This window comes from Lagenorhynchus albirostris, chromosome 11, assembly GCF_949774975.1.
Source record: "Lagenorhynchus albirostris chromosome 11, mLagAlb1.1, whole genome shotgun sequence".
Taxonomy (NCBI): domain Eukaryota; kingdom Metazoa; phylum Chordata; class Mammalia; order Artiodactyla; family Delphinidae; genus Lagenorhynchus; species Lagenorhynchus albirostris.
The window spans coordinates 85,468,757-85,491,887 of record NC_083105.1 but is presented as its reverse complement, the minus strand read 5'-3'; the positions used below and the strand labels follow the sequence as shown (position 1 = coordinate 85,491,887).

General features: G+C 35.8%; 1 protein-coding gene across 1 annotated transcript in view; it reads right to left on the bottom strand.

Moving 5' to 3' along the window:
• Nucleotides 1-23,131, bottom strand: part of SOX5 (SRY-box transcription factor 5) — a 963,387-nt gene that overhangs the window by 114,760 nt on the left and 825,496 nt on the right. The window contains exon 11 of the mRNA XM_060165318.1: nt 14,498-14,621. Coding sequence (XP_060021301.1) covers nt 14,498-14,621 — 124 coding nt within the window. The remainder of the gene's footprint in view (nt 1-14,497; nt 14,622-23,131) is intronic.

The window sequence follows — 23,131 nt, the reverse complement described above, 5'->3', positions numbered from 1 at the left end:
AGGACAGTGCTAGCAATGACCATTATCTGTTATTGGCCCCTACATCCAGGGATATTTTAATAGTCTCAGTGTATCTGATGCAGAAGGGGAATGTTAAGCTATGCAGCTAAAGAAGCAGGTAGGACACACATCTTGCAGAGCCTTGTGTTTTACTTTGAAGACAACCTTAAGTTGCTGAAAGATTTTAAGCAGGAATGTGACAATCTGATTTGTGTTTTAGATCAGTTTTGTGGCAAGGGATAGAATCAGTTGGAAGAGGGAGAGACTGGAGACAAACAGACATGTTAAAAACTACTGCAGTAAGTCAAGAGGGAAATGATAATGGCCTAAACTAATCATAAGGGAAAGAGAAGAAGGAACATATATGGGAGACAGACTTGATGGCCAATTTGATGGGAGAAAAGAGATACAGGGGAAAAAAAAAAGGAAAAAAAAAATCACAGTTGGGCTTATATTTTATTTTCAGATGTGGTTCAGGAAAAAAAATCCTTTTTTTAACCCAAAGAGTTTCAACATCAGTTGTTCCAAAGTCAATTCTGAATTATTCATTTTACTCCCACTGATGTGAAGTGTGGGCAACTAATATTTGTTGACTTTTAGCACTGTTATAATATTTTACATATGTATACACATAAATATACACATATAAATCTACACATATATGAATGAATATATTTACTGGTCTGTGTATAAAATCTCATTTAATCTTCGTAACAATTCAATAGGGTAGATTGTTATTCTCATTCTACAAATTAAAAATGTTCAGGATCTCACAGATAGTAAGTACTATAGTTCTTACCATTGTGGCAAGGAAAGTATTAAGTTTTAGAAAACATCACAGACTATTTTAGAGCATAATATAAATATATATTTAAAATTTCAAAATAGATACATTCATTTTATGTCCATTCAATTAACATGTGTCAAACATTACGTGTAGGACACAAAGCAATAAAGGTACAGTCCTTGCCTTCGTGACACTTTCAGTTACAAAAATAAGACATAAATATGGAAAGTGAAATGAATCAAAGCCACATGATTAAAATCATATGAATAAGAAAGGCAGTAATTACCAAAGAAAGGAGGAATTTATTTGAGCTGAAATCAATGGAGAAAGAATCAGAGAAGGGGCTGGTCCTGAGTTAGGCTTTGAATAAAAAATAACTAGAAAAGATGAGAGAAGTCCAAAATTACAATGCTTAGCACACAGTAGATATTCAATAAATATTTGCTGATAGATGTTCAATAAATAATTTGATGAATAAATAAATGGTTGAGCCCAAAAGTAAGGATCAGAGAAATGAATGAACAAAATGTATTAATGAACTAGCCTGCAGCTGGACCCATGTCATATAGTATCAAGAAACATTCAGAAGGTTAGAGTCTATTAAATACCTCAACTGCCAAGGTAAGAATCAGTTCATACCGTGTCCCTAAACATATGCACAAGTACCTCCTATCCTAAAAAAGCAACCAACTATCTAGACTCCAAAAATCCCTCTAAAACACTTTCCTTAGTGTTTAGAAAGGAGTCATTTATTTACTTTCTTTCTTCTGCTCATCTAAATTGCTGGAAACTAGTCTTCAATGATAATCTTAAATCCTTCTCCTACACTTTACTTCTCAATCCATAAACTTCCCTGGAAATAATGACCTCTGATTTGCCAAATTTGAACGAACACTGCTGTGTAACAGCTGATACTGTTAATGACTCCCTCCTTCTCTAACTACATCTACACTCTCTGACTTTTCTTATAACGTGCTCTCCTGGTTCTCCTCATGCCCGGTTCATGCTGACTTTATTACTTCTGTAATAGGCTGTTCTACCTTCCTTCACTCATTCCTTAGGTATTGGTATTCCTTGGAGTCTAATCCTTGGTGCTTGAATTTTCTCATGGCTTTCCTTTATCTGAATGATCTTATCCAAACTCTTGGTCCAAGTACCATATATAAACTATTCGAAATCAGGGATTCCAGCCTAGTCCTCTCACACTGCTTTTGGATGGCCATCCCACCCCCAACCCGCCGGCCATCTCTCCCATAGGAAGTTCAGTTTTCACATTTAATTTAATTCATCATCCTTCTTGCAAGACCCACTTCTACTCTTGGTATTTCGATTAATTTGGGTGACACCCAGTTACCTATGCTATAAATATGAAGTATCCTTGACTTCTCCCTCCCTTTCATTCTCTATGGCCAGTCAATGACAAACTTCGTTTAACCCCCAGGTTTTCATTTCTTACTATTGGAAAACCTACCAATCAGTCTCCCAGGCTCCAGTCCTCTGCTAAAGAAATGAATTCTCTGCTTAGCTTCCAGTGACACTCATTACAGGTACACAATAAATATTCATTGGTTGTATTTAAATTATAATAAATATTTACTGATTACATACTGTGTGTTAAGGACTGAAAAGTTCAAAAGTGAACAAGAAGGTATGTCTTGACATGGATGAATCGATCAATGGATGGATGGATGGATAAATGCCACTATGATCTCAACCCGGAGTTTTAGCCCTTCAATGGCTTTTCAGTTCCTCCGGCATAGAGAGTCTATAAATATTTCCTTGAATTGGTCTCCTCTTATGTCCTCCAACTACTCACTTATCATTTCTTGCCTTAAAGTTTACTTCAAACTGCTTAAAGGTCCATGTATACCCTAATTCCATCTCTTGTTTTCCAGCCTCCATCAGGGCTGTTTTTTTTCTGCCAGGAATGTTGTTTGTGTATCCTTTCACCACAACAACTTCTTCAATTGCTTAGTTGCCCTTCATCCTTTAGGATTGGACTTTAGGGATCATCCTTCAGGGATCCTTAGGATCGTCCCCCCCCGCCAAGAAACCTTCCCTGACACCTTCCATCAATCTCAGATTTGAGTTCATTCCCTTTCCACTCACTTTTGTTAAAATTCTATGCATATCTCTATTACATAACATCTGTTTACATCCCATTCTCCCCAACTAGACTGTGAGCATCCTAAAGCCAGAATTATGTCTTACTCCATCTTTAAATTCCCAGTTTCTAACATAGTGTCTTGCCCACTTAAGGCTGTTAACTGTTTAATGACTGAATATATGAAGCAATATTCTATTTAAGAAATTAACAAATTTCAAACACAGGAGACCATTCTTCCCATATCAAAAGCTCAAGGCTTATTAATAGAAGAAACAGATTGTAAGCAAATAATTATACAAATAAGGAACAAATTCGTTTTTTTGTACAAGGTTTAATGCAAATAATAATGGTGTTTTAGATCAGCTGCCAGTGATACCAAGGAAGGATAGAAAATGGAGGGCGAAAGAGAGGCCTAGCGTTTAAGAAATAAGGACCTGAAGGAGGCGGTTAAAGAATCTTTTGTCACATTTTTTCACACATCAAACCATTCTTTTCTAATATTCCATAATCTATCTCTTCTGTAAATTTTGATTTTAAAAGCAAAAAAAGCAAAAAAAAATTCATATCCCCTTGGGTATTAAAAGTAAATAACATGAATTTCCTAAGTCTTAAAATGATTTCTGTTCACTAACAAGAACCCGCTATTATGATGTCATTAAAGCACCTGAGCACTGTCAAGGTGTCTACTAAAAAAGACGTCTTATATACAAACAAAAGATAAAAACAAAATCCTTCATCATGGTGACTGTTTCCAATCACTTTAGACTTTCCGAAATCCAAGCAAGTTGAACTTTGCTTTCAAACAGCAATAAGCTCAGCTATACTTCCTCTCTCATTTTAAGAGGTTAAATTTATAACAAGTCTCCTAAATCATCTTGTGGAACACCAGACGTTCAGAACAATTGATACGGTATACTTAATAAAGGTGAAGGGGTTTCTAGATGCAGAAAATCTGTAAACCCTTCCTAGATTTGCTAAAATAGCATAATATGACATTAATATTTGAAATTTTTTATGAGAAATGCTAACATTGTGTAGTAACTCTCATAAAATAAGTAATGAATATAAATATTTCATATGAATTTTATTTGAGAAAGTAGAATTAATAAATTATCTCTTGTTTGACTATACAGCTATTCTAAAAGAAGATATTTTTAGGAGATTTTTAGTTCTTAACTGCTTTGTCATAGGCTAAATTTTTCAGTAAGAGACTTTTTAAAAATAAAAAACATTTTTTGTCTTCTTAATGTAGCACTGCAAATGAAAACTTTACCCTACTGGACTTCCCTGGTGGCGCAGTGGTTAAGAATCTGCGTGCCAATGCAGGGGACACAGGTTCGATCCCTGGTCCGGGTAGATCCCACAGGCCACGGAGCAACTAAGCCCATGCGCCACAACTACTGAGCCTGCACTCTAGAGCCCGCAAGCCACAACTACTGAGTCTGCATGTCACAACCACTGAGTCTGCGTGCCACAACTACTGAAGCCCACACGCCTAGAGCCCATGCTCCGCAACAAGGGAAGCCACCACAATGAGAAGCACGCACACCACAACAAAGAGTAGCCCCCGCTCACCAGAGCTAGAGAAAGCCCGCACGCACCAGCGGGCAACGCAGACCCAGCACAGCCAAAAACAAATAAATAAATAAATTTATTAATAAAACAAGCAACAACAAAAAAAACACAACTTTACCCTACTTAATTTAATTTAAAATAAATTTATTAATAAAACAAGCAACAACAACAAAAAAAACTTTACCCTACTTAATTTAATAGTTACCTAGTTGGCTAGTTTAGTAAGAGATTAATTTATAAACTCTTTAAGAAACATCTTTCAAAGTGGGAAGACGCTTCTGCATATAAAAAATACAGCATTCTTTCTTCACCTCTTTGCCCATAAATCTAAGGAATTCTAGTACAAATGAAAATTCCTGGATTAATTATCTAAGAAATCTGAGTATCCCTGAAAAGGTGACAATAAATCAAACAAGTCTCCTTTTCCTTCTGTATTCCAGCATTACGACCAAGGCATCATTTAACTATTGCATAATAACTCATTTTAAGCTGCTCAAAGAGAATCATTAATTAAGGAACTGCTTCTATATGTACATCTATATCAGAGTACTATCTAAATCTTGCCTCTGTATCTCATGAAGAAATGAATGGCACAGAGAAAAGCATCCAAAATGATGAAAGTATTAAAAAGTAGGGATCTGGAAGAGGGGCATTCATATAAGCCACTTAAGACCAGTTCAAATGCTCTCTTTTATTTTCCACTTTTAATATGAAGGTTTAGCAAATATTTCATTCTTTAAAAGCATCTCATTTTTTGACACCGTTGATAGCCTTTCCACTTTTCTGTCTGTCAGGGCCTTTGATAGACATCCTTCCTCCTGGGGTGTATCCAGAGTCTGTGATCTACTGGTTGAGAACAGGAAGCCTCCTAAACCACTCTAACAATAAGCCTATGGAATATACATTTGGGATGACTCCTGGCCTAGAGATTTCTACTAGAATGGTAACTTGTAGACCTCTGGAAATTAAGAAATGTTATGAAATTTTCTCTCCACCCAAAAATGAAAAACAAATAATGCAAATGTCTTGAATGGTCAGAAGTACAGTGACCTAAAAATAGATAAATTCCTGAAATCCTTATCATTATATCACATTCTAAATTTTCAAAATGGGCTGATACATTTAACAAGTAATAATGATATATTATACAATAATCTAACTTCTTTAGAAATGCATAGACTCATTGCATCTAACTTGTACAATCTCCTCATGAAGTGAGTAGGGCAGACATTACTGTAGCTACCTTAAAGATTAAAAAGCTAAGGCACAAAGAGGAAAATGACTTGCCCAAGGGAACAGAATAATACAAAATGGGATTGAGACTACCAAGGTCTTCTGACACCTTGCCTAATTTTTTTTCTGCCAGAATTTATTAAATTGAGAATTAATAGTTTCAGATTACAAGTCTCACTGATGCTTATTCAGAGCTTAACTCAGATAGGTCAAATTTTAAAGTTTTAAGCCTTCCATTAAGCAACTCAGAGAGCATCAGAATGTACAGACAATCTCTCAGGTGAAAAATGTTCAAAAAGAAACAAATAAATGGAAGTAAAATACCATATATTGGTAATGGAACTGATTACACGAATAATTCATTTGGGGCAACTTTGTGTACACAAAAAAGTTTACTGTAGCATTGTCTAAAACTGTGAAGCATTGTAGACAAACTTAAATGTTCATTAGTGGGAAACATTAATAAAATATGGTGCATCCAGTTTAATGAAATATGATGCAGGTCTGAAAGTATGGAAGAAAGATGGCCATGACTTTTTGTTATATTTATTGGTAGAACATAGTCTATAAAATATTTACCCCCCCATACATTATATATTATGTAGTACATATCACATATATATATCATAGCATATATTATACAGATACTCTCACATCCTGCATATTACATATTGATATCTAGATACAAATAGATGTATACACATATTTATTTATGAATACATAATATATTTATACCTGGAAAATATTTTTACCTATTTTTCCAGTATCTAGTTCTGGAAAAAGAGGTACCAAATTGTTTACAGTAATCACCTCTGCAGAGTGGGATTATAGGAGGGTATGAGTGTAGGCAGATAACTTTTAGTTTCTGTTTCATATACTTCTACATTGTTTGAGGTTTGTGTAGTCAGCAAATGCTATCTTTAATATATTAGAGAAAATGTGAAGGGTTGGTATGAGCTGATTATATAAATAGGTTTAAATATGTTCTTTGAAAACAGAGCAAAAATAAATTATTAGTGAAAGAGTACTGTTTAAAAAGTTGTAGCTCTCCCTGCTTCTGCCCTTTGCACTGGCTGGAGTGGGGACACGGGAGCTGGAGAAGGTACCTAATGCCATGAGATAGAAGCCACGCTTTGTGGAAAGCAGTACAATAAATAAGAGAACAAGCCATGGACTTCATACCGCGGAGTTACCACAAGAGCAATGCTGTTGCATGAGTGAAAAATATTCTTTTTCCATGTTTAAGCTAGCATTATTTTGGCCTGTTACAGTACAGTTAAACCTAATAAAGTATCTGATTCACATGGTATTCCAACAGCATGACTTGTTCAGTTCTCATGGAAAACAGACATCTATCATAGAGTTACAAGCAAGATATTATCTTAGCCTGTTTTATTAAATACTTTTTCTGCTTCCATACTTTCCTATCAACATTATGACTAAAGTTTGCCTTCTACTGGAGCTTTCTACAGTGAAGAGCACGTTTACTGGGCAATAGAGTTGTTCAGTATCATTAACAGTTACATCTATTCAAATAAAACAACATATTGCTCCTCTGGGCTTATACTTCAGTTTGATGACCTTAGTTAGTGTGAGTTTAATACTAAGATGAGATTCCATGTTTGCTGTGGCAACAAAAATATGAACCTAGAATTCTGAGGGTTAGGCTACAAATTCATAAGGTTACATCACATTTTGAGGTCTCTGGTCTGAAAACACAGTGTCACTAGCCAATTTGACACTTCTATGTGATCAAGAACGAGAATCATGTCAAAAAGAAAATACTGAGCTGAATGAGTTTATATTTTAATTGAATGGCATTTTAATGTTCTTAACTGTTAAAAAGCAAACAGGATGGATTAAAAGATTAGATATAGTTTTAGTCTAATGAAATCTGAGGAATTTATCAAAGAAAGGGCTTTTGCTCTTTTTGTTTGCTTGTATGTGTGTGTTTTGGTGGTGGTAGTGTGTGGGGTGGGGCGGGGGGAGAATGGATCAAACATTGGTTACTAATATAGCACAGTTATCACCTCACAGAGTTACACTGCTTAAAATTAATTATGTCTCTATGTTTTATAAACAATAAGGCACAATATAAGCTATCATTTTTATACTAAGTTATGACACTTTGTCACAATAAGGACATATACATCTCTCTTTTCTCAGTGATGAATACTGTATTGTAAGCTATTATAAACTCCATTTTTAGCAAAAAACAAAAACAAAAACACTATTTTATTGACCTAGAAACAGCTGTTCCATGAGAACTGGAGGGTGGCTGTCACCATATAATTGTGCAATGTTATATACTTTTTCTGCACTCAGTTCTCTTTACTTTTTAATCATTTCATATTTTTATGTCACCAATCCGAGAATTTAAATGATTGGCTGTTTGGGTACAAAGTTCTTCTTTACAAAAATAAATATTTATAAAGCTCTAAACTAAATCAGGTTTGCCCAACGTCATTGGTTTCTAAGATTTGGGGAGGGGAGGTAAGCGGAAGAGCTGGGCACAATAATTCTAACACACACAAACACAGAAGCCTGAAGATGTGATTATATCTTCTTTTCTCTGCTTATTTACAAAGAACCTACAGTATGTGATCCTGACGACACATGTTTCCTATTTTGTCAGTTCAATAAAAGCATACCATGTCAATGGTTTTTAGCTTGTGATTTGGTGATTGTTTCAGCACTGACTGACCTGTATGTCAGCTGACACAGCTGACATAGTTAAATCAGAAATTAGCATGCAGTCTCCTAAAAATGCCAGACACATGGACCCTCTGCACCAGAGAGATATAATGAAACCCACATGATACCCCCATTAAACAATGAAACATGTGACATTAACTAAAAACAGGAACACATCAGCAAATGTGCCTGAGGAAGTTTATGGTATTTAACTCCTAAACATTAATTTTATCGTGGTATATGAGGAACTAATTAACTGAGAGTTTCCTTTTTTATTGGAAGCGGAAATACTGTTCAGAAAACTGATGAAGAGTAAGTACAGCATATTTTAAGTTTATGCAGCTTGGCTCATCGACTTCTATTTATTTAAGCTAATCTCAGAAGGCAATTAAATGTTTCAATCAGTAACTTTATATGGCTATTTTATTTAGCACATTTCTGAAAAATTAATCAATGTGTTAAAATGCAGAATGAGTACGTGAATGTATTTCTAGCTTCATATAGCCAAAACAATGACTAAATACATTTTCAAAAAAATCACATTATCTTTTCCAACATGAGCTCTAATAGACAAGTGTAAAATGATAATAAAAAAGTTAAAAACTTGGTGATTATAATTAAAATAGTTAAGAGACAAATGTTTCCATCAGCACTAAAATACTTTTCTCTAAACAACTGTATTTTCCTAGTCAGAGGAAGTCTCATTTAGGTGTGGCAGAATGAATTTGATCCTATATAGCATGAGTCCCCAACCCCCAGTCCGCGGAACCAGGCCGCACAGCAGGAGGTGAGCGAGCAAAGCTTCACCTGCCGCTCTCCATTGCTCGCATTTCAGTCTGAGCCATCGCTGGCCTTACCACCTGAACCCCGCCGCTCGCCCACCGGTTGGTCCGTGGAAAAATTGTCTTCCGTGAAACCGGTCCCTGGTGCCAAAAAGGTTGGAGACCGCTGCTATATAGGACATGAAATGTAATTAATTGCTGGGTGTGGTTCTAATATAATCTTTTTTTTTTTCTTTGGTGAGGGGAGACACAGGATGTATGTTTTGCTGGTATTATACTCAGTAGCCATCATTTATAAGTAACTTAATAAGACAGACACAATGGTAGGTACTGCTTCATATAAAATCCTATTTAATCTCTGTAACAATTCAGTAAAATGAGTGTTATTAATCCATTTTGTAGGTCAGGAAACTGAATCTCAACAACTTGCACAAGGACAATTAAAGTAGCAAAATGAGGCAAATCAATTGCTTATCTGAATATTATACATATCCCTGTAAGTGCAAGATAAATTTTGTTATAATATTCTGTTCTGTGGTTGTAACATGATAGATCAACAACCATAACTTCCAAGTAAAAAGGTTGTAACATTTAAAAAATGAATATATAATATACGAAGCCACAAGTTCCTAAATGTCTTGGATTCAGGCACCATCAGTGGCTCAATAATTCTTTCCTGACACTCCTAAGACTAAAGAAAGGTCCAACTGCTCCATTTTATTAAGTAATATGTTTCAAACAACTCAGGTAATTTATGTAGTGTCTGAGAGATGTCTCTGTATTTTCCTTGAAATTTTAAAATATCCTGTGTGCCCCTGTGAATTAGCTTCAGCACCCTGGTACCTTAGCACGGTTTGGGAACTACAGTCCATTAGTTTGGGAACTATAGCCCATCTCTAGGGAAAGATACTGTATCTGTAGCTATGTGACACATTCAATTTGACACTTTGGGCCAAACTATCAAGCCAACTCTTTTACAACTGTTTCCTACTATATACAGAAAATGGGTTATTTTATTGGATTTTGACTTCCTGTAGTTTTTTAAAATTTCCACATAAAATGTCTTCCTGTCAAAAATTTCTGAAGCATCTATTAGAATTACGTGGCTAGAAATTTTACACCCAAACAAAAAGGAGAGAGGCAGAGGACTATAGTCATTAGTAAAAAGAGAAGCACCTATTCCTTTCCTTTCTGCCTATAAAATATGTGCTCTGAAGGAACAGCACTTAACCTGAGTGGGGGGCTGGGGTGTAAGGAAGCTGAGTGTTGTGGAAAGAGAACTGAAAGTTGGGGCCAGAGAAATTGGTATTGACGAAACTCATGACCTTCAATCACCTTACCTCAAAGGTCCCTCTCAAGTCTAAAATATTGGGCTAGGGGCTTCCCTGGTGGCCCAGTGGTTAAGAATCTGCCTGCCAATGCAGGGGACACGGGTTTGATCCCTGGTCTGGGAAGATCCCACATGCTGTGGAGCAGCTAAGCCCGTGCACTACAACTACCGAGCCTGTGCTCTAGAGCCCACGCTTGGCAACAAGAGAATGAGAAGCCCGCGCACCACAACGAAGAGTAGCCCCTGCTCACCCCAACTAGAGGAAACCCACGCACAGCAACAAAGACCCAACGCAGCCTAAATAAATAAATAAAAATTAAAAAAAAAATCTACCTGATACAAGCTTTGCAGTTCACAGGTTCAAGTCTTTGGTTAAGAGCTTAGGACTCCACTCAGATTTTCCAGCAGAAGCACATGGACTGTGTCCTTGGACTCTTCAACCATCCGGAGTATACTTGAACCAACTCATTTGTACATACATTCAGTTTATAATTCAGAATTGGAACTGGCATTTATTTATTTATTTTTAATTTTGGCCTAGCCATGTGGCTTGCAGGATCTCAGTTCCCTAACCAGGGATTGATCCCGGGCCACAGCAGTGAAAGTACCAAATCCTAACCACTAGACCACCAGGGAACTCCCAGGATTTTAGTTATTTAGTTTTTCAAATTTATTTCAAGGACTTCAATGATTGTTTTCTGATTAAAATGAGCTAGTACCCATAAACATAATTTAAAATTGGGATTTTTAATTACTGCAATATAAAATCTGGGGTGTGTTTAACATGTAGCAACTGAATTGACAATTTTCACAGAACTGGTAAGTTAAAAATACAGATTACTTCATTATTTTTTTTCCCTGAATGTTAAACCAGTGTTTTTACATAACTTTTTTCAAGTTATTATACATATTTAAAGCACTCCATTTAATAATACACCATTATTTTTACCTCCTTAGAAGTCTGGAAGTATTTTTAGACTTTAAAAAAGAAGTAAGAAAGGCAATAACTAGATATAGATTCATGAAGAAGTGTGGTTTCATGCTTGATTTCACTAACAGCAAACACCAAAACAGAACTGAAATTCTGATAATATATCAATGTTTGTAAAGTGACCTACATATTCATAGATAAGAGTGGACTACAACATTCTCTAAAGCTTCCTTTCTATCTAGCCAGTTTGCTCTGAAGTCTCTGGCTGTGCTATTAATTTATTCTTATATTGTTTAATGACACGCTTTCTAGCAGTTAAGAGAAATTCCAGCAACTACATTCTGTAGGTGTCCATTCCACACCGTGTTTCTACCATCGTATTTCTTAAAGGGAAAATACCTTTATTTCCAACTAGAAGTTTCTTTTTTGGAAAAGAAGCTTGATGATGTTTGATGATGATGGTTAGGTTACCCAACTGGTGTTTTTATTTTTTCCCCATTGATAACATTTTAACTTTCATTGTGTAGTTTCAAAGATTTTAATTTTATTTATCAAAACACATAGTCTAAACAGAAAAATTTATCATCAATACTCTCTTGAATGGATTGATGAAAAGCATTTGAGAGTATTTGATACCAAAAAATAGTATACCTTTCATATTTACTTGAAACTCAAATCAAGATGGATTAGTCAGTGTCTCTTTCATTGAGAACTCCGTGATATTACTCAAATTAAAACAAATGACAGCCAGAGCAGTGACCTATGATTGACAATTATGGGGGGAATAAAATAGCAAGTCGCACTGAAGAGAGAAGATGGCAAGATTTCTTTCCCTACCTCGATTCCTTTCCTGCAACATGATTATGGAGGAAATAAGTAGCCTGGAGTATGTATCGCTCCCACCCAGCTCCTCGTTCAAACTGACAGTGTGAGAGTGTCAACAAGGGTGGCACTCTCTTTTACTACTGGCTTTTTCTTCGTTTTAGAGTTTGGCATGATGCTTCTTTCAAGCTTTCCAGCAGCTGTAGAAGGCTTTATTCTATTTTACTTCCAGGATACAAAAGAAGTGGTATCACATAACTTTAAGCACTGAAGGTATGAATATCAAATGGTTAATATATTAACAACTTTAGGAAGGGAAACATTTCTCCACGCCACGTTACGTTAACACTGAACAAATTTGCTATGCCAGCTCTGTCAAATGGGAGTGAGGCAGAGGTGTTCTTGACCTTTTCCAGCCCCCCAGTTATGCTATTGTTCATACTCAATGTGGTTTTCTCTTCAGCACAATATTCGCTAATGGGACTTATGTCTACAGTTGCTTAAAAAATTTCTTTTTCAAAAACAGAACTAGTCTATATGTACATATTGCAGGTGCAGTCTGAGGCAACTGATGATTTTTAAAAGTGTCATTTTTTTTTTCATTTTAGTAACCAAGGCTATGAAAAACATATTGGCAACATACATTTAATGTGAATAGTAATTCCTTAGGTAAAGGGAAACAAAAAAATCTTTTGTAATTAACAACTCAGAAATCAATGTAGCAATAGAATTTTAAATTCTCTTCTTAAAATTTAAATTATTTTTAGAATTTAAATATTTAGGATATAAATATAGTCCTTAGTTATACAAAGAAGTTGGTGTTTCTGGATGAATCAACCTACAAAGACAGTATTATGCAACAAATAATATTAAATAAATACATTAAGGATCCAGAGTGAGAACACCATCTTAAAACACAGGAAACCTAAGTCAAGAGAAAGATGTGCAAAAGCCATGTTTAAAACTGCAAAGAGCAAAGTGCTTACAAGTATGAATTTTTATACTCCTCAGTTCAGTTCACTTTTACCTAGACTCCATGGTTGTAATCTACTCACTCACATGGCTTTAAAATATTACATCCCATTTCTTCATTGCTGTATAAAGAAAGTTTAAAATCTAGGAATAAATGTTAAATATGAAAATTCAAAACATCATTTAACAGGAAGCAGATTTGATTCCTAGTAATGTTCAGAAGAATTTCTCAAATGCAATAAGTGCTGGAGCATAGCAAGATGCTAATGTGACAATTTATTAACATATAAATGAACCAAAGTCTACTGGTATTTACAAAATAATATTCTATATAAATATCTAAAATGATAATACTTTGCTAATTGTTTTCAATGGTATTCTACTTTGATCAATGAAAATATTTCAATTATTAGATTGTTTCCAAAACTCACAGTGTATAATTTTGATTTTCCTTAAAAAAGTCATAAAATCACAGGCAAGTAAAGTTGATAAGCAATATAAACAGTTATCTCAATGTAACCCATCACTTAGTGTAAAAATGTCCTTGTGTTGTTTGTAATGAATGCTCAATCATTTATTCATTCATTCAAAAAATAGTTGAAATTGTACTAAAAGTGTAGATATAACAATGCGTGAGACAGAATGAGCACTGGCCCTCATAGAGTTTACAATTAAAGTGAAAGGAAATACACAGGACCCAAAGGAACCTGGAGAAAGGGATCTAACTAGATTAGGCCAGCTTTCCCTGTCTGAGCTGGAAGAGGTTCAGAAAACCAAGGAGAGTGAACACAGACAATTCAAGTCCAAAGTCAAGAAAGAGTATGGTTCGGTCTAAGAACTAAAAGAAGCCTAATGAGAAATTAGGCTGTAAATGTAGGGAGGAGACGGATAATGGAAGGCCAACTGATTCACATTAGGAAACTTGGGTTTATCTTAAAGGGCAATGGAAAGCTATTAAAATGCATATTTCTGTCTTACCTACATAAAAATAAATTGAACCCGAAAATTATATTCATAATTTAAGAATACACTGGAAATGAAAGTTATGAAACAAAATTATAAAAAGCAAATATTGGCTTCAGAAGCATAGAAATAATCTAAGCTCTTGAATACAACATAAATCCTTTTCTACACTTTCTGTGTGTTTCCTCTTTAAAATAAAAATGCTATATGGGTGATCTCATTTCTTGGTGTGGCAGGAATATTAAATTGCCTAAAGCCATGCCCTCCACGCACGCCCAAGTGAAAAATCAGTGGTACTTACTACATCCAGCCTTATAGCTGAAGCCTGGAGGAAGGAGGAATCCTTGCTGGGCAGCTGCAGCCAGTGTCCGTTGATCGGGAGGGAATACAGGAATCATTAATGGCGGCAGTTGACCTTGAACCTGCTGAACGTATTAGAGTGAATCAAAGAGAAGAAGTTTTGATATTCCATGCTTCCCATCCTCCCACCCTTATGATATAAGAAAAAAATTATTCAATTCAATATACTGGCATAGAAGCCTGCTAGAACCCTGGATGTGAGACTATGTCTTAGGACTACTTTAGACAGGAGAATCAGAATACTGAATGCTTTAACTGGAAGGTGTTATCAAGTTCACTTTCTAACCTGGTGAATAATTTCCCTACATGATGATATCCTTTACAGTGATGAAGCATCAATACTTCACACTACAAGTCTTTTCTTACTGCATTAATATAACGATTAAAAAAGTATCCCTTAGGTTGAACTAAAATCTCCTTCTGTAAATCCCACCTGTTAGGACTAATTCTACCTTCTGAAACAAAGGTAAACTGGTACCACTTTATATATGAACAGCTCTTCATTACTTGAAGATAATTCTCATGTTCATGCATATTACTAAGGTGTTTGTTTTTTAGTTCTTGAATAAAAGAGCTGAAAGAAAGCTTAGAGAGTAATAAAGACTTTCCCTATTCTTTATAGAAGAGGTGACTGAGGCCGAAAGAAAACTGACTTGCCTGTGGCCATGGAATGGGGGAGTCAAAACTATGTCTATGATCTAGTCCCTTGGATCTTTTGAATTCATGTATCCTTTTTGAGGCAACTGAACCACTCGTCAAACCACACGGCCTCTCTTTTGGTTGCCATCTTTAGAATACACCTTAATTTTCTGGTGTCACTCTCAGGATGTAGGGTTCACATCAGTAAATAAATAATCTAACACAATGGAATCACTATTTTCTTTTAATTGAACAGTAATTTCTAGAAATATAAACGAATGCAGTCATTTCTGCAGCTTTGTCACATTGTTACTAATGCAGAGGTTGTCATTTACTAAAATACCTAGGATTTTTTTCCAAATATTTAAGCAAGATTTCTCTGGTGGACATGGTTATTGGTTAGTGTTTGTCAGAGAACATACGAATGAGAATTTAGGATCCTGCTAAAGGTCACATCTGACACTTTATTCTCCTTTACTATTTCTTCCTCACATGAAGTCAGTTATTTGGAAAATAAACAAATAAATATTTCATGAACACATACTGTGTATAAGAAAATGAGCTAGGTAGTACAGACATAATAGTAAACAAAACAAACAAGATCTTATGCCCATGGAGCTTACATTACAGTGGGGATAATGGTTAAAAGTAAAACAAACACATGTACAAACAAACAAACAAACAAACAAACAATTCAGTCGCTAACCTTAACAGCAACTCTGAAATATCTCCGGACTTGTTTTCCCTTTCTCTCACTGGCATTCACATTCTTAGACACATGATTCTGATAATTCTCATAATTTGTCACCTCTGAGGTATTTCTGAGATTTTGGTGTGTGTGTGTGTGTGTGCATGCGTGCGCACGCGCGCGTGTTGAGGGGGCAGAGGAGGGGATGAGAGAGAGAGAGAAGGAGGAAGGGTGAGGGGAGAGAAAGAGAGACAGAGAGACAGCCAGCCAGCCAGCCAGGCAAACAGAGAAACAAGCACTATAAGAATGAGGAATCTGTTTTCAGAAATGACTCCAAATTGCAAAGTATTTCTTTTAACCAAAAGGATTTTAAACCTATCACTGCCACCAGAGTGAAACTAAAAGTGAACAACACAACCAGGAAAACAAAAAGAGAATGTTTTAAGGTTAGAACTGAAGGTTAAAAAGCTTATATCACTACAGCCCACATTTTCTGAACATACTGGAGAAAAGATAAACTTTATGGAGACACCAATGGAAAACAACTGACTGAAGTCTCAAAAATTAGAAAGTGCATATCGAGCAAGTATGTAGGAAAAAGTGGCCTGAAACAAGAGGGAGATGTTTGAAGGCAAAACAGCATGGGCGCTAGTTCTGTGTAAGAAGAAGACGCTGACCAGAATAACAAGCAAACCAAGAAACAACAAACTAGCCACGCTGGTTAAGGGTTATCACTAGCTACTATGTATCCTTTACATTTCATCGTAAGTTATTATATTTTATAAAGTACATCTCCTCCTTTCTAAGACACCATTGGTTATACAATGTGTAAGATGGTTATAAATTTAATAAGAGCACTTTAGAGGGAAGAAGAAAGGAATTTCAAATGAAACACAAACAAGGGTTGTAAGAGTCATCCAAACTTCAGAGACCTTAAAATTTGGGAAAAATAACTTCTACAATTGCAGAAACAATAGCTTCTTATTTTAGTGCAGTAGTTCTTAAACTTGAAGCTATATTTTAGAATCACCTGGCAAGCTCTGAAAAACTCTCAATGCCCAGACTGTTTCCTAGACAACGGGGGTGAATTAAATCTGAATCAACAGGGGTGGGACCCAGCCATCAGCATTTTTTAACGTTCCCCTGATGATTTCAATGTGCATCCAGGTTTGAGAAGAGCTGTCTTAAAGAATGCTGAAGTCACTGTCAACAAATCTTTTTGTCTTCTTCATATTTTGCCTTGAGTTACAAAGGACTTTCAGGTATATAAGTAGTTGAAGGGAGACTCTGCCTATTACAGGTCTGGTGCGCACAGGACATTAAACTATATTCCTCATAGAGTTCCTTCTAAATGAGTCTTGTATCTGTATTTCACCTGCTCCTCTTCTGCAAAGCTTTTGATGGTTGCTTTTACTTAGAGAAAAATGACCCAATCCCTTCACATGGTATTCAGGATTCTTCACAATTTGTTCCTAGTTCATCTTTCCAGGTATTTCTGCTGCCCTCCTTCAGATATTCTGTACTTCTGCCTCAATGGGTCATGAAGGGTTCCTTGCATACTAGGTGTTTTTCCACGCTTGAACAGGCTCCAAAGTATCTTCTCCTCTGTTTTTAGTGATTTCTCTTTTTCTTTTCTTCTTGGCGAAATTCTACTTATTTTTCAAAGGCTTCTGAGACCCACATAATGTCTTGGCCTGTGAAGCACTTCTTTCTTATGGTGCCAATTTTCAGGCAGAAAGAACTGTTACTTCTTTGACCTCATAAAGCTAACACAATACTTACTGTATTGAATAATAGTTACTTGTATAAGTTGAGCCTCCCTTATGACCTATGAACTTATTTAGGAAAGAGGCTGTAACTTATTTATTATTGTAACTCTAGAGCTTACAGCAGCAGCTGAAATTATTATATGAATTGATAATTCATAAATAAAGAAGAACAATGTATTATATAGTCCTGTCTGTAATTACATCTTCGTGCCCCACCTCCAAATGTCCACAAAAGGCCTGTGGAAAACGAAGTTTTTTAACGACCAGGAAGGAATTCAATTTCACTGGAGAAAAATGGCAGCATGAAATACCAGCTGCTTTGTGCTCCTATTCTTAATGTATAGATAAAAGGTCATATACATCATGATAAATCCATGATTCTTAGAATTATGCATGCATGAAGAAATAGAAAAGTAATACAGAAATACTGGAAATTTATTACATACTTCTGTAATGGACAGATATCCCTGCCTATCATGTTCTAATAACATGATGTTTTAATTATAAAAGCTTTGCTTTTACAGTACTCTATCATTACTATTTTCTTTTTTCAAACATTTCCCGGCTTTATTTACATTTATTTTTCCACGATAATTTTAGGACATGGAATTTCTCTTTGAATTCATTAACCTAATGGCTTGATGGCCAATAACAGGTTATATCTTTTATTCAAATCTTCTTTTGCTTCATATACTTATTGTAGTTTTCTTGGTAATTTTATTTGTAAGGTTTTTAAAAAATACTTTTCTTGCTGTCGTAAAGTTAATGTGTTCTTGTTATATTATTTAACTGGTTGTTGCATGTACATAAGTCTATCTACTTGTGTGTGACAGCTTTTACCCAGGTAATTCATTCATACTCTAATAATTTATAATAATTTTTCAGGTAAAAAATTTAGTATTTTAAGAATAAATTGCAATAAATTCTGGGGCTTTAAAAACTCTGTATTTTATTATGATTATTAAAAAACATTTTGCTTTAGTTATTTAAAAAAAAATTTTTTTTTAATTTATTTTTGGCTGAATTAGGTCTTTGTTGCTGCATGCAGGTTTTCTTTAGTTGCGTTGAGCAGGGACTACTCTTCGTTGCAGTGCATGGGCTTCTTATTGTGGTGGCTTCTCTTGTTGTGGAGCACAGGCTCTAGACGCATGGGCTTCAGCAGTTGTGGCACATGGGCTCGGTAGTTGTGGCATGCAGGCTCTACAGCACAGGCTCAGTAGCTGTGGCACATGGGCTTAGTTACTCCACAGCATGTGGGATCTTCACGGACCAGGGCTTGAACCCATGTCCCCCGCATTGGCAGGTGGATTCTTAACCACTGCGCCACCAGGGAAGCCCCTGCTTTAATACTGTAACTTGTTTTAGTGTCTGAATTTTCCAAGATCCATAAATGTAGAATTACACTTTTAAGGCTGAGAGAGCCTAGAGATTATCTGGCATAACACAATCATTGTGCTGATAAAGAAATGAGACTTAGCTTGGCCGTATAAATTGTTCAAGATCCCACATTTAGCTAAGAGCAAAGTTAACACTGAAACTACATCTCCTAACAATCTAGTACTCTTTTCCAACACTTGGGAAAAATTGGGGGTGGGGAGCACGAGGAATTACAAGGGAGAGGAAGAACTAAAATGAAATATAAGCCTAATTTCATAATCCCAATGATGTGTTTATTTTAGAATAGCATAGGAAAAATTACAGAGCATTGTAGTAATATTCAGAATAAAGTAAACAGTAAAATATATATAAAATGTGTGGTTAATTCATCTATGCAACTAAAAACACATTTCAAAAACAGTTGATCCTCATTATTTGCAGATTCTGTATTTGCCAATTCGCCTAGTCAATAAGATTTACTTGTATCCTTCCCAAATTTACTTGTACTAGAGCTTTTGTGGTCACTCACAGACCTGTGCAAAGTAGCAAGAAATTTTGGTGATTTTTGCTGTTTAAAATGCACATAGAATCAATAATAAATATTAATAAGGCGTCTTTAAACAGAAACACACATAAAACAAGGCTATGTATTGATCAGTTGATGAAAATAGTGTGACCAAAGCTCTCAGGAACCTAACTTTGTGTTTCGTCCAGGAGCAAAATCGTTCAGTATTTGATAATTCAGTGTTCATGGCAACTTTATAGGACATAACTAGCACAAATAATGAGCACCAACTGTATTACTGCTGTATCTTAAGTAATTTTTAGTTCCTTGATGCTGAAAATTAGCCCACCTTTGGGAGAAAAGGACGTATCACATCAAAACAGTATAATGTTTCCTGGATAAATTCTAAAACAAATTTGTTATAATGTTAGTATTTCATTCTCATATTTGCCAGTGTTGACCATTTCCAAATCCTATTCACTGTTAACTTCACTTATTTTCTTTTACTTAATGGATGAATTCCCTTAAAGCTCCTAATTAAGGTTTAAAATGTGTGACATTTGTAATTAAGTTTCAACAAAATACTTTTGTCACAAAATTTTGGTCTTTTTAATGGGGGCATGTTATTCACAAGTTTGAATAACTCACAACAAATTTAAGATGCTACTTCCTACACTTTTTAAACTTTAAGATAGAATATTATGTTTTAACACTTTTATAATTCTACCACATAGATAGTACATGTAATCTTGCCCTCTAAAATTTTATGAATCCAACACAATTATCCAACACACATTATCACACTTGTAAAAGAACAAGTAAATACTTATCAATTATTCATAGTTAAATATTTTATATTTTATGTAAATATTCTATTCAAAACCCTTCAGTGGTTCCCTGAAACTATTTAATATATCAAGTAGATATTTAAGATTATTAATTTAGCTTCCAGTCCCATGGGTCTGTTTATTATTCATTCAATCAACATTTTTACTAACTAGAATGTATACTTTTTTGGTAACCAGGAATACAAAGATGAATTCACATACAATGCCTGCTCTCCAGAAGCTCTAAGTCTGGTTGGACAAATGGATAGATAATTAGAATACACTGCCATTAGTTCAACAATAGACACTTGTATGGGATACTATGGAAGCACAAACGAGAGACTCCTAACACAGCCAGAAGTCAAGGCAGGCCTCATAGAGATAGGTCCAGCAGGTGTAGGGTCTGAATGGATAAGTAGGAGTTAGCCAGGCAAAGAGGTGGGAGTGTGAAAAAAGAATTCCAAGCAGATGGGAGAAAAAATGAGCAAATTATCAGGGACAAGAAAAAAATATCATGTGAGGGGGAAACCACCAAGCAGTGTAGAACAGCAAAAAATGTAAGTGAGAAGCAGTGTTAGAAAGTCTGCCTGAATCAGTCTGTGTTTCACTGTAAGACACTTGAGATTCCCCCTGTAGGCTCTGGGGACCATTTAAGTAGGTTAGGTGGTATACTCTGGTGGGCATAGGGAGAAAAGATTTGAGAGGCAAAGCGTGGAGACTAGGTACATGTTGATGTTGGGGGAGGCTATAAATGTGTGGGTATATGAGAAATCTCTGTACCTAAAAAAAAAAGAAACTATATACGTAAGAAAAGGAGAAAAGGACAGAGTCACGATAACTTTCAGGTGTCTAGTTTATATAACTATTTATACTGGTATGAAACAACAACAAAAAAACATACACGGGTAGTGACAGATTTCATGGAAGGATATGAATATGGTTCTGAACACATGTGTTTGAGGTACCTAAATAATGTTCCATTGGAGATGCCTTACTAGCAGACTGATACTGCAGTCTGAAGCTAGTGAAGAGATTTTTAGAGGCTATGGTTTGGGGGATCACTTGTTGATGAGAGTGAACTAGATAATCTAAAGAGGGTTTGAAGGATAAAGAGAAGACAGCTTACAATCATCTGGGTCGCAACAATAATTCAACAAAGGGCAGAGGAAGAGGAGTCTTAAGAGCGGAGAGGTAAGATAAGAATAAAGAAAATCTTGAGTACAGTATCACAAAAACCAATGGAATATCAAGGTTGAGGTAGTGCCTAATAGTGAAAAGTGTAGCAGAAAGAGTATTTTAGAGACAAAAATAATATCTTCTGGAATAGTTTATTAGAAGATGGTGATGAATCTAACAGCAACAAATCCACTAGAATGGATATTCTGAAAGGTTGAGCATATTCCAAAAGGTTGAGCACTGAATGACAGGCAAGAAAAAGGGGATGGCAAATGTAGAAGATTCTTCAGAGAAGGCTGGGTGAGGCATTAGGAGAGACATTTGATGGCAGCTGCGTAGGGATGCACAGATTTTATTTAAGTAGCAGAGTTTTAGGTAGCAGCACATTTACTGGCTGGAAGGAGCAAATGGAAATTGAGAATTTGAAATGTAGGAAAGAGCAATTAGCTGGTGGACCAAAATTGCAGAGGAGGCTGAAAGGCAAGGCGGAGGTGTGGGGATTCGCTTCGACTGGGAATGGCATCTCATTCTCTGGGACCTGACGAATGAAGCTATACAAGTGGCTATAAGCCGATAATGTTCTACCGGTAAGGAAATGAGAAGGTAAGGAAAATCAGTTCCGATGGAAGAAGTTTTCTCAATGTTGAAGGTAAAATCATATGCTGAACATGAGAGATGCTGGGATTGAGTAAGGGAGTTCAGCAAAGGTACGTAAGTTTTGGATGGTTACTGTGAGAAATGAAAAAGAAAGTAACCACAGACAATTAAAAGGGGTGATGGAAAAGTCTAAGGCCTGAGAAGAGACCACATGAATTATGATGCTGTCAGTCTTCCCTTTTCTGTGATTTTTCTGAGTTTTTGGTCACAGATTGGGGAAAGTCAGGGAATTAGGGGGGCTTCAGCAAGGATAGGTTATGAGGAAATCGAAGTTGCTTTTGAACGACAATGGGCTTTAGACTTTACCCCAGGAAGAGAGGTCTGGAAGGCATTACTTGACTGGGAAAAATACAGGAATTAGAAAAGTAGAGGGACTACTCCGTGATACCAAGGAGCAGTTTGTGCGACAGCTCAAAAAACAGGAAGTTATGGTAGAAGACCTGTTCAAACTACATACACAAATCTTAAAATGAAAGGCAGCTATAGGATTTAAGTCAGCACGATTACAAATAAAATGTAAAATCTGAAACTTTTCAAATGTTCCTCAAGAATTGAGTCCGATGAGTACCATAGTATTCAAGCACACGTGGTATTTAGGGATCAATTCACCTCCAACTGAAATTCAGCCACCTTTGGTGGGAAGCATAGCAGCTGTTTAGAAGCACACAGAGACACTATACAGCAGTTTTTGAGAAAATGGAAAATATAATATTCCAAATGAGATTACAAGAGGGGTTTAGGTAGGCAGGATATAATTACCCAAACTGGAGTAACCAGGATTACAAAGCTGACTTTCCACCATTAGCAAAAAGAGGCATGGGATCGTCAATGACCACTAATAGTCTGTGTTTTCTCATTTCACATAATAGAAAGTCGATTTGTAAGCTTATCCTACCCAATGCAATGGTATTTAGACAATGAAAAAAAAAAAACCCTA